The sequence below is a fragment of the Monopterus albus genome, unplaced genomic scaffold (assembly GCF_001952655.1).
Source record: "Monopterus albus unplaced genomic scaffold, M_albus_1.0 scaffold126.1, whole genome shotgun sequence".
NCBI classification, from domain to species: Eukaryota; Metazoa; Chordata; class Actinopteri; order Synbranchiformes; family Synbranchidae; genus Monopterus; species Monopterus albus.
The window spans coordinates 868,494-882,027 of NW_018128006.1; the positions used below are offsets into that span (position 1 = coordinate 868,494).

Genomic DNA, 13,534 nt, shown 5'->3' on the forward strand with positions numbered 1-13,534 from the left:
AAAAGCATGGCAAGGTTTGACAATACATTCTCTACATGTACATATAACTGGGAGGACCTAGACCAAAGGTTACTGAAACACATGGGTGTCAATACCACCAACAAATGGCGTGATTGCCCCTTAAAAGAACGATTGCAGGATTGATCTCCACAGTTGCCACATGACTTATCAAAACACATAAGTTAACCTCCTAGTTCACTGTAACTCCACCAAGCTTCATTAGATCTGGGTCAGCAGTGTCTGATAAATCACATATAATGAACGAGTGAGCGAAAGAAATAAAGAATGGTCTATTTTCCACTTTGATTAAATCAGGGGGGTCTTTTCAGGAATTGCTGATCTGACACCAAATTCACACACAGTCATCACTAGGAGGCAGAAAAACAACAATGAAGGCAACCCATGTTAAATATCCTGAACTTATCCCAATCAAAGCCAAGTGTGCTGACCCAGGCAGAGCTGTGCACTTAACACTGAAAACTACAAATGACAAGTTAATAGATTTTAATTAGACTTTAAGTTTTTCTTTTATCATTCACTGTAGCCTTAGAGATGTTAAGAGTAATTTATTTAGTTTTATTTTATTTATCGAGACCCAAAAATTCTTTGTTTTGTTGTTTCTGGAGGAGCTCAGGTCTCTTTTGAGAGAGCTAACCCCAACTTACACACTAGAATAAATTAGTAAAATGGTAAAACTGGCTACATCGCCTGAAACTGAGAGTAAGAGGAAATGACTGACTAGAAGAGTGGTTCAAGGGCAGAGAGAGACAAAATAGTCAATGCTCTTGCTTGTTGGAATTCTGCCTATCAGCAGTGTTGTTCTTCACCTTGTTGATGGACTAAAAATAGTACAAGTCTTCCAATGATGCAGCCATGTCTAAAGCCTCTGTAAGGCTATACTTAAGCACAGCATGATAATGTCAGCATACTGTCGTGCTGACACTGACAATGCTAACATGCTGACGATTAGCAGGTACAATGCTTAAATGACCTTAGTTTAGAATGATTAGCATGCTATATTTGCTAACTGGTACTACACATGAAGCACAGCTAAGGCTGAGAATGTCATTAGTTTAGTAGATATTTGATTAGAAACCAAGCACTGGACAAATTAAAACTGTGACCTGTGTGATGGTACTCAAAATAAGTGGAGCACCAAAGCGATATAATTCATTTTGAGGGGAACATGAATGTGTACCAGATTTTACGATGATCCATCCAATATTTCTCGAGACATTTCACTGAAAACCATAAATGTCATCTTTACAGAGGCACTAGAAGAAAGGTCAAGGGATCATTAGGGGCCATTAGGATACATCATCTGGGAATCCTGCATGTCTATACAACATTTTGCTCCAATCCATTAAGGACATTGAGATATTTCCTGAGTAAAAATTTAAGGTTGCTGGTGGTGCCAATGGTGAGATCAGAGCATGAAGTCGGTCGGCTTCATCCTTTGGGAGCTATACATGTTTGTACAAAATTTCACGGCCACTCATCCCATAGTTGTTGAGATATTTCAGTCTGTACCAAAGTGGTGGAAGACTGTCCAATAGAGCAATGTCACTAGTATGGCTAGAAGCACTTCATTACTCCTCTCTTACAGTCGTCCCCTCTCTCTGTCCAGCCTTTCCTCGTTTATTTACATCTTTGTCTTTTCCTCCTCCTGCCTTTTTATTTGTACTTCTTTCACATTTTTTTGTTTCCTGCCTGTTTTTTAAATCCTGTCTTTTTACCCCAGCCTAATAAATCTGTCTGTTGTCCCACTCTTCCTCCAATCCTTCCTGTATTTTTCCCCTTTCCTTTCTTTTTCATCTTCAGCCTCTCTGTCCACATCCTCCCTTCCTTCCAATTCTTCCTCCCTCCTCCAATGAAATCCAAGACTCCCACTTTCTTACATTCCCCATCGCTCTGTCCCTTTCTTCCTCTTACCTCCACATTGCGTTTTCAGGTCACATCCAAGCACTGGCTTAAAACACTAAGTCACTCTATACCTCATCAAGTCAAAGAGAGGGCAGACAGAGATGGTGAAAGAGCAAAGGCTTAAGAGAGAGAAGGATAAGAGGAAAGCGGCTAAAGACGAGCAAAATAAGCAAGAGTGTAAAAATGAGGGAGGTTAAAAGAAGAACTAAAGAAGGCAAAAGGTCAGAGGAGAAGGAGAAAGGAAGTAGAAAAGCAGAGCAAGAAAAAACAAGATAAAAGAAGACAGAGGGAGAACAGGATTAGAAAAATGAAAGAATGTTATGCAAATGATAGGGCTATAGTGAAAGGCATGGAAGAGAAAGACAAGCTGGGTTAGCAGGGAGATATGGAGACACAAAGGTGCAGAGGTGCAAAGTAGACCAGAGATTTATGGCAGGTTGTTATGGAGCACCAACTGAATAACAGACGGCGAGAAGACCAGGTGAATTATTCATGAGTATACAGGGCTGTGTGTATGTGTGAGACATGTGGGTGACAGAAGCAGGTGAAACACACACACTTCATGTCTCTAAGTCCCCCTTACGCCAGTTCATCTATGAGGTAAAGAAAGGACAAGCCTCCCACAACCTGTGGATAAAATTATTACCAGAAAGAAATCTGTTCTGTCCTTAAAATAAATGAACGGGGTCTCATTCAACTGTGGAGACATTTTAATAACATTAGCTGTAATTTATGAATGAGAAGAGTTTGTCCCTCTAGCTCCTGCCAATGTCAGTGCTAAGAGATTGCTTTCTATATTTGCCAGTCAAAAGTACATTTATTAAGTTCTTTTACTTTGCCATGTGGTACAGTAGTTTCAGATGAATTCACATCAGTAGACAGGCTATGTAAAGATTAGTACCGACTACCAATGATCAGTTTCATTTCATCATGGAGCTGAAAACACTGAAGAGGGATAATGCTTGTTGGAAGAGGAAAGATATCTCAACCTTAAAGAAACAAAGACTGCTGTATTGCAAGTATATATTGAACAATGCAATCATGCATCTTTTTACTCATACTCTAAGAAAAAAAACATAACTTCTCTCCTAGGAAGATCATGGTAAATGCGTGCATGTGCTGCACACAGACCGGAAAAGTCACTCAGACAACGTTCATTTAATATGGCAGTAATTGTGCGATCCTGCCGAGACTTTGTCTGCTTTGGCCCAACCCAAAGTGGATAATATTACTTTGTTGCATTTAAGAATTTGTTGAGATTCATACCTTCCACTTACAGGTTAACCACAGAAAGTTAAATGAATGCACACACAGGTTCTGATGATTTGCCAGTCTGCCAAGGTGGATGTTTTGCCTTTACCAGAAATGTAAACATTAATCATTAGAGTAATGCTGGACTTCACCCTGCACTGTGCCTTTAGACATTTTTTCGACTTTAATTCTGTTCTCACTTTTAGAAATTGCAGAGTAATTCACAAAGAACCAAATACTTATCTCCATTTTCACCTACACAGACAAAGACCTGTAATAATGGGACAAAGTTGAACAAAGACATTCCAGAAATGCTTGGTTTTAACACACCCTTAAACCACAGCCACTAAAATGCTTTTGGCAAGGTGCAAGGTAAAGACAGGCTAACTGCTATTCCACTGAAGTAAACACTGAACCACACTGAAGCCCGCTGAAACTGGCATATCACTTCTTATTCTGGTAACTAGAACCTGTGAAACCTAAAAGTGATGTGATATTCTGGGTTTTCATTTGTAAGCAAACTCATGCACACACAACCACAAACCAAAGGTTCCTATAACAGTTAGTAAAGTTAATGATCACAAAATCAAAATTATGATTCTTGTGGAAGCTACCGTCTCAACCACTCACCGAGTTGATGCAGGCCAGCTCCTTGTTGAGCAGCCAGGGCAGGGAGAGTTTCCCCTCTCCTCTGTAACACGACTGAATCCTCTCTTTAATCTTCTCCTTTATCCGCCTCATCGTGAACAGACACAAAGCCGACTCCTTGGGCGGCTTGGCTCTGTTCTTCTGACCCTGAGCAAATACAGTAAACAGAACCTCCTCTCGCTCTTGAATACCAAGCGAACGTGCCAAACGGGTCCCTGGCCGGGCTAAATAAGCATCCTGAATCAAGCGATATTCCACTCCGTCCTTGGTGCAGCCAATGGGGAACTCAACATAAGAGTAGAACTTGGGATCATCAACGCATAGGCGAACAATTTTAGAGGTGAAGAACTGTTCGCTGCTTGCATCTGGCGAGGTGAGCTGGGTGTCCAGCTGTAAAGTTAGATAATACACAAACTGCTCGCTGTTGAAGCCATAGATGTAGTAGATGTCAAATGCTGGAAACTTGGAGAGTGTGTCTGAGGGAATCTTGAGCTGCGAGGAGACAAACTCATCCTGGTAGACGAAGCTAAACATGTCTGCATTCTCCTCATTAGACATTAACTTGCGGCTAGACAATGTTGGGAAGTACTCGGATTTCCCATCGATGGGAGTGCCTACAAAAAGTTTCCCACCTTCACCAAAAAGATCCGGGGAGATCACAACACCTGACATGGTGCCCGCTTCAGCAACACTGGATAGATAATGCTCTTTACGGTGGTGGGGCTCACCAAGCTTGAACAAATCATCCAGACGCAGGAACTGGCATATTCCCTGGGAAGTACTACCACAAGCAATTAAACGGTTATGGGCTGCATCAAGTAGAAGGAGTTTATTGACATTAGAGGTCTGCACCAGCTCATGGGGGCAGGACTGGACATCAGGTGGAGGGTAACAGCGAGGGTTGTCTGTGACAGGGCCGGTAACATGGCTTCGCAGCTTGGTAAGGTTGCTGGACAGCTTGTAGATCCAGTTGACAGCACCCAGGTAGACCTCGCCAGTTTTGTTGTGGACAACCATATGTGTGAGACCTCCTTCAGGTGGGGAGAAGGAGAGGAGGAAGGAGGAGGAAGAAGGAGCCGAGATGGAGGGCATGGAGAGTGAGAGGAGCAGAAGGAGGGCAGGGAGGATGAGAAGGGGTGGGTTGAGATGGGAGGACATGGTGATGAGGGGAAGGGAGGTGTGAACGTGTGGGTGTTGGTGTGTATTTTTGAGTGTGTAATCCTCAGCAGGGTCAGTCAGTGCTGTACTCGACTGCAGGGCAGGATGATACAAAAGAAGAGTTTCCAAGCAATCGACTTCCTCTTCCTTTTTTCCTCCTTTCTCTGTTGTTTTTATAACCTCATCCCCTGATCCTCAGCCTTGTCTGCCACCAGCCCTAAGAAAGAGAAACAAAGCAAACACCAGTGTCAATGTTATCATGAACTTGTGTTTTCAGAGAGCTGATGAAAAGAATTCATTTGTCTGTATCCAAATGATGAGACACTTAATATTCGCCCACAGACTCAGACTCGGAAGCTTCAATGCTTAAGTCCAAAAAAAACAAATGAGGGTACTATTGGCTTTGTTTTATTGACTTCTTGACTCTTGGCTAGCACCACTCTGTGGAGTGCATCTTTTAAAAGAAGACAGGGCCGAACATTGCTCCTCTGCGTATCGATTGTCTGGTGGTATTAAAGGATACAGCAGATGAAGGGCACGTATACAGTACACTTGGAAATAATACCCTCCTTGAATACACACAAAACACACCCTGCAACAGTGTTTGCAAGTAGAAAAATGTTTCTAAACAATATGTGCATACAACATGAATACAAGTGAGACAGCGCACATATGAAAACAAGCACAAGGTGAGCCACTGGTGTGCAGCAACATGATAGCAGGTCAACATCCATAAATTACAAGCAAGGCTGCAGGGAGAATCCTATAGCATATTTACTACAGAGCAACAGAGCAGAGAAATACAGGCACCCTGTTTCTAAAAAGAAAGGACAGAGAGGGAGAGCACTGGTTTGACTCGATAAAACAGGAGAGACAGTGAGGGGGAGAGAAAAGAGAAAGCTACTTGGCTTCATACCAATTCAATATAGAAGGCAGTACAGATGGAGGAAAAGATTGCTATACTGTACAGTAAGTGAAAACTGAGGAAAAAGGATGAGGAAAAAAGGCAGAGATGGACCATCAATCTATTTCCTATTTTATTGATTCATATCCATCCACTCTTTTTCTAAATCTGCTTATCTGGTTCATGGTCACATGAGGGTGGAACCTATCTGAACAGGCACTGAGGAACAGGTAGAGTCTTAAAGGTTCAAATGCAAAAGGGCCATGAGGGCTCCACATGCCTATTCATCATCACAATTGTTGTTCTCATCATTGTGGAAGGAAGATGATGGATGCTGATTGAAAATGCCACTTGGTTAAAAGACATATTTTAGCTAGTATAAAAACATCTTTGTCCAAAATGTGTAAAATCTGCAGACACAAGTAGAATTAAGTGCCCTTTTACTTAAACACAAAATCCCAAAGAGTTGTTGAAAACTCAAACTGCCCACTGACCAGCTATTCAGTCTATGTAACCAATGACTGTAAACCTCTTCTCCGCCTTACACTAAACTCAGCCAAACCGAACTGTCCAAAGAAACCATCTTCATTAGTTTCATGTAAAAAAGTGGGACAAAAAAAGATCCGGTTAACTTTATGCAATTGCAGTGACACTGATTCCACAGTTCCTGGCACAAGAGAATGCTTGGTTAATGAACCAAACGCTTTATCAGTTTGTGAATTAATGTCCTGGTTATGAAAAATTACACAGCTACATACAGTAAGCCAAAGCCATTAGCTGACCCACCTCTACTTGGTGTCATGTCAAGAAGCAACCAGTTCAGAACTGCTTTATTGTCCATGACTTTGGTGTGTATTAACACAGATGAATGCCAGGGCAGGGTCAGTCTTGCTGCTAGTCTTGTCCCAGTGGTCAACTGAGCTACTGCAGTAAAATTACAATACATTCATTCACAACCTTCCAGGATATGTGAAGTTTCTCAAACAGTCCATGATTGGCACAAAACAGGGGGGTTTCAAAAGGCTACTGTTACTTGAAGCTGCACTGTCCAACCTTCTCTTCAGTATTTCATTAGTTTATGCTAAGCTAAATACAGAGCACAAGGCAAAGGCTTGTTTTATAATTGAGTTTGGTCAGCAAAGAATTCTCATCTCTTATTTCTGATGCTGTTCCTCATTCCACTGTTTCATTACATTCCTCTCCCTCTCCCTTAGATGCTTCACTTCTTGTCAATAGTGTCTTTCATCTCCAGTCCAGCCATGATTACAGTGGCCCAGATGATGATGCCATTGCATATCCCATAAGGACAATACAGCCACTGTTAGCTCCTTGGACACACACAGTGTGGACATACACATACAGTGAGGCAAAGTATTTTACACACTCTCACAGATCTTACTCACTTCACAATGTCTCAATACACTAACTCGTTGGCATAACTGACAGAAAACGGCCCGCACACCCTCATGCACCACCCCTGCACCTGCCCAACACAAGCATACACAGGCACACACACACAAGGCAGGGACAAGAATGAAAGGAACTGAACTATACTAAATGACATGTTAAGAATGCCTACCTTTGCAGCATTTTCATCTCATTTTATCTGTTGCATTTTATAAATGCTATAACTAAGTAAAAACGAAGTAGCACACATAGACTCAGTGGCCATATACCTTCAGTTCCTAGTGGAGCTGAGCGCTGATGATGTCAGCAGCTGTCTGACTAAACTGGGACAAACAGATGAGAAGAAAGAGGAAGATGTCTGTGAACTGAAAAACAAGTTAGTAATTTAAAAATCTTTCTTTAATGTCTGAATTAGATCAAAAGGAGACTCGTACTCTTGTCTATACCAGGGGTGTGTTCACTTAGTGTACAACAACACACAAAGGAGCCTACAGAAGCACTTTGGAAAAGAGAACACTAAAGCCCAAAACTCAGACAAATAAAAGACAGTCAGGGAACCACTGGGCACATTGAATGTGACCTGAAGCTTAAAACAGACCTGAAGCTTAAAAAAAAGATTTCAGGTCACAGCTATGCACATAAAGTGCAGTGAGATGGCAGCTCGCATGCTGGCAGTGTAGACAGCTGGACTGATTAATATAGCGGTTTATCAGTTGCATGACGTGCATGTCTCAAAAACGCCACAGAGTCCGCCTATATACACAACTGTAGATCTAAATAAGGATCAGAATTGGATCAGCTTTATTCTGGTTGATAATGATCCTATTAAATACTCCTGGATCGGCACAGATACCGATACTTAAGGATCAGGACATCTCTAATATCTGCACAAAATAACTGTATATCAAAACTCAGGTTTCTAAATTGTATCTATCTGGTCTGTCTGAGTAACTTTTTGAAATATCATGTAAAGCCATTTCTAATCCAACTAATATGACCAGATGTTCTCACTTATTTTATGATTAGGCAAATTTTCATCAGACTCATTAGCATCTTATCTGCTCAAAGAAAACCTTACAATCTTTGAGTGTGTGTCAGAACCATCCTGAAGTCCACCTGCCATGCTGCATGAAGCAGTTGAGACATTCAGGTCTCCCACGAGCTGATTTATTACTGTTGGCACATCGATTGCATACACAGCCTCAGACCTTGGTCAAACACTTAGGCAAATTTATACACAGCACTTCTTTAGCATGGAGCTTACATCCATGCCTGCTGGCTGGGTGTTTGTCTATGTGCATGTGTGTGAGCATCTTGCATCTATTCACTTTTATTTACTACTCAAACACACAGACACATGCCCAAACACATCAGCCTATAAACTGTATGGACACAAAGCATATTTAATGGCAGCAGACTGTGCAAACCACGGGCAAAGGATAAACATTTACATTTATGCCCTTTCAACAATACATTTTTTGGAGTGGAGTGGAAAGATAAATGCTGGGCACATGAGCTGGATTTGAACTACTCAGTACCTTTGCCTGCATTCATGACCGTGCTGATTAAAGCAACTGAACATTTTTGTGTGGTTTAGATTTTTACATATATTCACACAAATATTTGCTTTGCTAAGGCAAAGCACTGATGACCCCACTGAGGTTTTACAGCTCATGCTAAAGGTTCAGGCTATGTTACACATTCAGGTTATTAGAACATTAACTCTGTTTTTGCAGTTGACCTTTCATAGCATGTACATATACTGTAGCTCGCAAATAATCAAGACCTTTAAACATGAAGAAATCATTAAAAATACATTTTTACTGTTTTTTCTTCATCGTGTATATATTTGAGTTTTTTCCCCCAATGCAAATGTATAGTTCTCATCTAAGAACCATCTGTTTTGTCATTACAAATTGCACAACACAAAGTTAAAAAGGCAGCAAAAACCACATTAAATGTTTGTGGTTATGGGAATAGAAAAATGCTCTCGAATATGCTGTAGTGATTCCTAAACTTCAATTAGCAGCTAGAAAATGGAAGCTTTTTTAGTCAAAATAATTTGCATAACAGTGTGATCCTAGAACCTGGAAAGACTGACCTGCTAGTGGCTGTGACAACATTTGAAAGTCTATTTAAAAGTCTGCTGGAGGTCTGAATAGGCATTTCTCTCCTACTAAAGTCTGATCATGAAAATCGTTAAGTCGCCACACTAAATAATTTGCTTGATGCAGAAAAACAACTCAAAACTCAGGTTGACCTATTCAATTCACTCTTTGACTACCATCTTTTGCAAGAAGTGTGGAGTTAAAGTCAAAGAGCAGGTCAGATGGGAACAATGGAGGAGATATGAGAATGGGGGCAGCAGGCAGACATACACTTAAACATGAGGAGATTTATATTTGTAATCCATTTTCCAACTGTAGTTGGCTCACACCCTCCTCTCCTGGCTCTAACAGACGGAAAGATGGGGAACTGGATGGGGAACGTGATTAAACCGATACAAAGTTTAATATGCATGCTGAAAAAAATAACCATTTGAAAAAGACAATCTAGCATTGTTACCTCTGCCAAGGAGGTTATGTTTTTACTGGTGTTTGTTGGTTGTTCATAGCATATCTCAAAAAGTAACGAATGGATTTGGATTAAATGTTTTGGAGAGGTAGAGTATGTACCACTGAACAATCCATTAGATTGGTGTTGATCTGAATCATCATGGGGATCCAGGATTTTTTTAAGGATTTTTCACCATTGTAAAATAAGGGCAATTTTAATATTTGCTTCTAACTCTATACACACTGTCTAAAATGATTGGACAAAAAAAGCAAGATAACATCTACATAAGATCTACCACAGACCAAAGTCTGATCTGGATCCAATCTGATGATCCAGAAAGTTCAAATTTATATTAAACTGTACAGGAAAGTTTTCTCCAGAATCAGAGTAGTAGCCTATACATCTACGGGTACATTGCAGTCAGGAATTGAAAATAGTTCTTTTGACATACTTTTAATGCTGCCAGTTATCAAATGTTATCAAATACAAGCTAAAAATAAGTCACTAACCGCTAACTCAGTGACTCCATGGCAAAATTATACTTCCTGTTTACAACTCCCAAACTTGTCACGGTTTGGCATGTTTGTTTAGCATGTTTTTTTTTTTTTCACTCAGCATTGCTACATAAAGCCTGCTGTGGCAGTTAAGGCACTAACAGAGTCTTAATTTTAATTTCTGGTATTTTTGAGGTGAGCTTCATTTAAGTCCACACCAGGTCTGCTTAACTCAGCCGGCACATGATATCTTATAACTTATGTTTTATCTCTTATGCAAAAATAATGGGGCGACACTGATGACAATGCGCCATGTCAGCTAAACTAACCGGACCCTGTGCCTGTACTTGTGTGTGTTTGTGTGAGACCGAAAGAATAAAGAAAATGTGGGTCAGACAGTGCGTGTCTGTCTGTGTGCCATGAGAGCTGCTGTGCTGTACCATGCAGTTGCAAGACCGTGGTTCATTAACAGTCACATTCCATGACACACTGACCCCACAGACAGCTGCATGCACACACACACACACAAACAGCGGCAGAACACAACACTGTTTGGTAATAAAGCAATCATTCAATATATAAAGTATAATATTTCTCCATGGTTTAATGCAGAATGAAACCTGAAACACACACACACACACAAACATTTCTTAGGGGTTAGTAGAAGTAAGCAGATGATACAATGACTCCATTAAGAAAAACACACATAGGGAAACAGGTTCTTTCATATTAGGACACACATAAAAGCATGTACACTCTACAACTATAAACAGCTGTACAACCCCCCCCCCCCATAACCACCCAACTGCACACCCAAAGACAGCAAAGCCATGCACACACACCCACAGATACAAAGACTCACTCACACACTCTTATTTGCCAAGCTGTCAGGTGCAGCTCAGCCATCACTCATTCAGACAGTGCAGTAAAAATCTACAGTGAACAGAGCTCAGTGATTGAGCCTTAATCATTTTTAATCCTTAGTCTTCCCTACAGTATGCTCACTCTGTCTCCAGGCTCTTCAGAGGAGAAGGTTTCAAGGATTTTTTTCAGATAAAGTAAAAACCAGGCAACTGCAGTATTGTTGTGTTTGCAGTCTTTAGTGGACAAATGAGCTGCAACTATGTTTAAATAATTCATGACATTCCTTGGACATGAACAGGAAGTAAAATGTAACTGCTGCATGTAAACTGCCTGTGCCATCAAACCAAATTTACAAAAATAAAATTCCATACTAATCCAAAGAAGATGCCTTCAAAAGAAAACCTCACCCTTAAGAGTTCAGTGCTTTTCAGGAGTTGCTTTGTGATTAAGCTTCATTTAATTGTTTGGTGTTTATTTATGTGGTTTATATCAGTCTGCTCTAATCTCTGTGTGGATTGGTATCCTATCCGGTTTAGTTCCCATTAAAAGGGGAGCACTTCCTCTTAATTTCAAATGTAGGTGGAGAGTACAAAAGGCCCCTCATTAAAACATTTATTACAGTACATGTCTAAGTGGGAAAACTGGTATGTCTACATTTACAGTACAACAGATTTCTGAATGTCAGAGGAGCATAATGACTCAAAGAAGGCTCTCATTGGTTTTGCTTACAATTGATATTTGAGATTTACTTTATCTCCTGATATTGCATCTGTGCAGGAAATTATACTGCACAGGCTAAAAATATTTTTACTGGGGGATTCACCTGCTAACAAGTTTTAAAACTGAAGTGGTTCATAAATGGTAAAAAAAGAGGATGAAAATGTGACATATGCACTGAAACTAATAACTTTTAAAAATGTGGTTGATAAAATTCAACATATTTGAGTTCTGTTTGTATCACTTGTCATCAGAAGAGTGTACAAACAATCTACTCTACTGCAACAAAATATAATTCACATTTAATCAAGGTTGTTGAAAAGTTTATGCTTTTGATTGATTTCTTTGTCTGCAGAAATGTCAACAGTACCTTTTGTACATGGTAATTAGCGGTATGTCACAACCTTTCTGATGCTACAAACATTCTGATCCATCGACTGGTATCTGATGTATGTGTGAGTGTTTTCATGCCTCTGCTTTTCTAGAATTTTCTCCTCTAAACAAAAGGTTGAGTGTAGTGAGAGAGCAGCTATTCAAACTACTCTCACACAAGTACATAAACAAAAACAAGGGCATGAATGCATGCAACTTTTTTCATGGTTCCTACGAGCTGCTCAGGTCACAAAGATGGAGAGGCTTAATTCCGTAGCATAGCACAAATTGCAGTACACTCTCCATGTGTCGCTCCTCTCCAGTGGGTATATTCAAGCAGCTGGGCACAATGTGTAAATCAGAGGAAGCACATGTAGATAGCAACAGTGCTTAATTTGCAAATTATGATGTCTCGGAGTATCACTTGATGATGGACCCGGCGTGTCAACGGGGTGAGAGGAGGTCCTGGAATGAAAAACTGTTCCTCAGTGACCATTGCGTTTGAGTGGTTGCCACATTAAGGGAGCAGCTTATTTGTTGTGTAACTATCTGAATAAATTGAAAAGGCAATCGAGGCACTCATCTTTTAAAAAGTTAAAGTGTTAAAATTGATTATACTGCAAATGGAACATGATTAAAAAGTAACTTCTGGCACATTTCAGGATCTAGCCTTCTTCAGTTATAGAAAAAAAGCCTCTTAACCGTGTTCTGTTTATAGAAGTTGCCATTAAGGCATTTGAACATTTTTAAAGATGAGAGCCTTGCTTGCTTTTTAATTTTATTAATAAAGTTCCACACCCTCCTCCAAAAGAGCACAGTCTTTTTTGTATTGAGGTAGTTCCAAGAAGCTCTCCTAATCTATGGACCTTTATTATTTGCTGAAAAAAACTTAGAAAAAATCAACTGGACTAGTTTTGTAGGTCGAAGACATTTCACATCTCATCCAAGAGGTTTCATCAGTTCTGACTGACTGGTGTTGAGCCGGAGATATTTATCCCCCTTGGTGGTGTTTCAGTCCTTTGAAGGCCAACAATGTCCCTTAACGACTGAGACGTTATAGCCCAGTATCGGTGAGAGTCGTTACCTGTCTTTGAATCCTCCTCTGTTGACCGACACCTATTGTCCTGGTGGGCATGTTTGGGCAGAAATCTCAAAACAGGATTGTAGATGGATGACAAGTTGTGTCTTAGTCCACCACCCCTATTTAGTGAGGGGTGTTCTATTTTTACAAAAATAGCTT

The 13,534-nt window shown here is 40.4% G+C and overlaps 1 protein-coding gene across 1 annotated transcript in view; it reads right to left on the bottom strand.

The window, feature by feature from the left end:
* LOC109967132 (plexin-A1-like) overlaps window positions 1-13,534 on the bottom strand; it is a 274,553-nt gene that overhangs the window by 233,202 nt on the left and 27,817 nt on the right. The window contains exon 2 of the mRNA XM_020612491.1: window positions 3,805-5,197. Coding sequence (XP_020468147.1) covers window positions 3,805-4,980 — 1,176 coding nt within the window. The 5' untranslated portion in view covers window positions 4,981-5,197. The remainder of the gene's footprint in view (window positions 1-3,804; window positions 5,198-13,534) is intronic.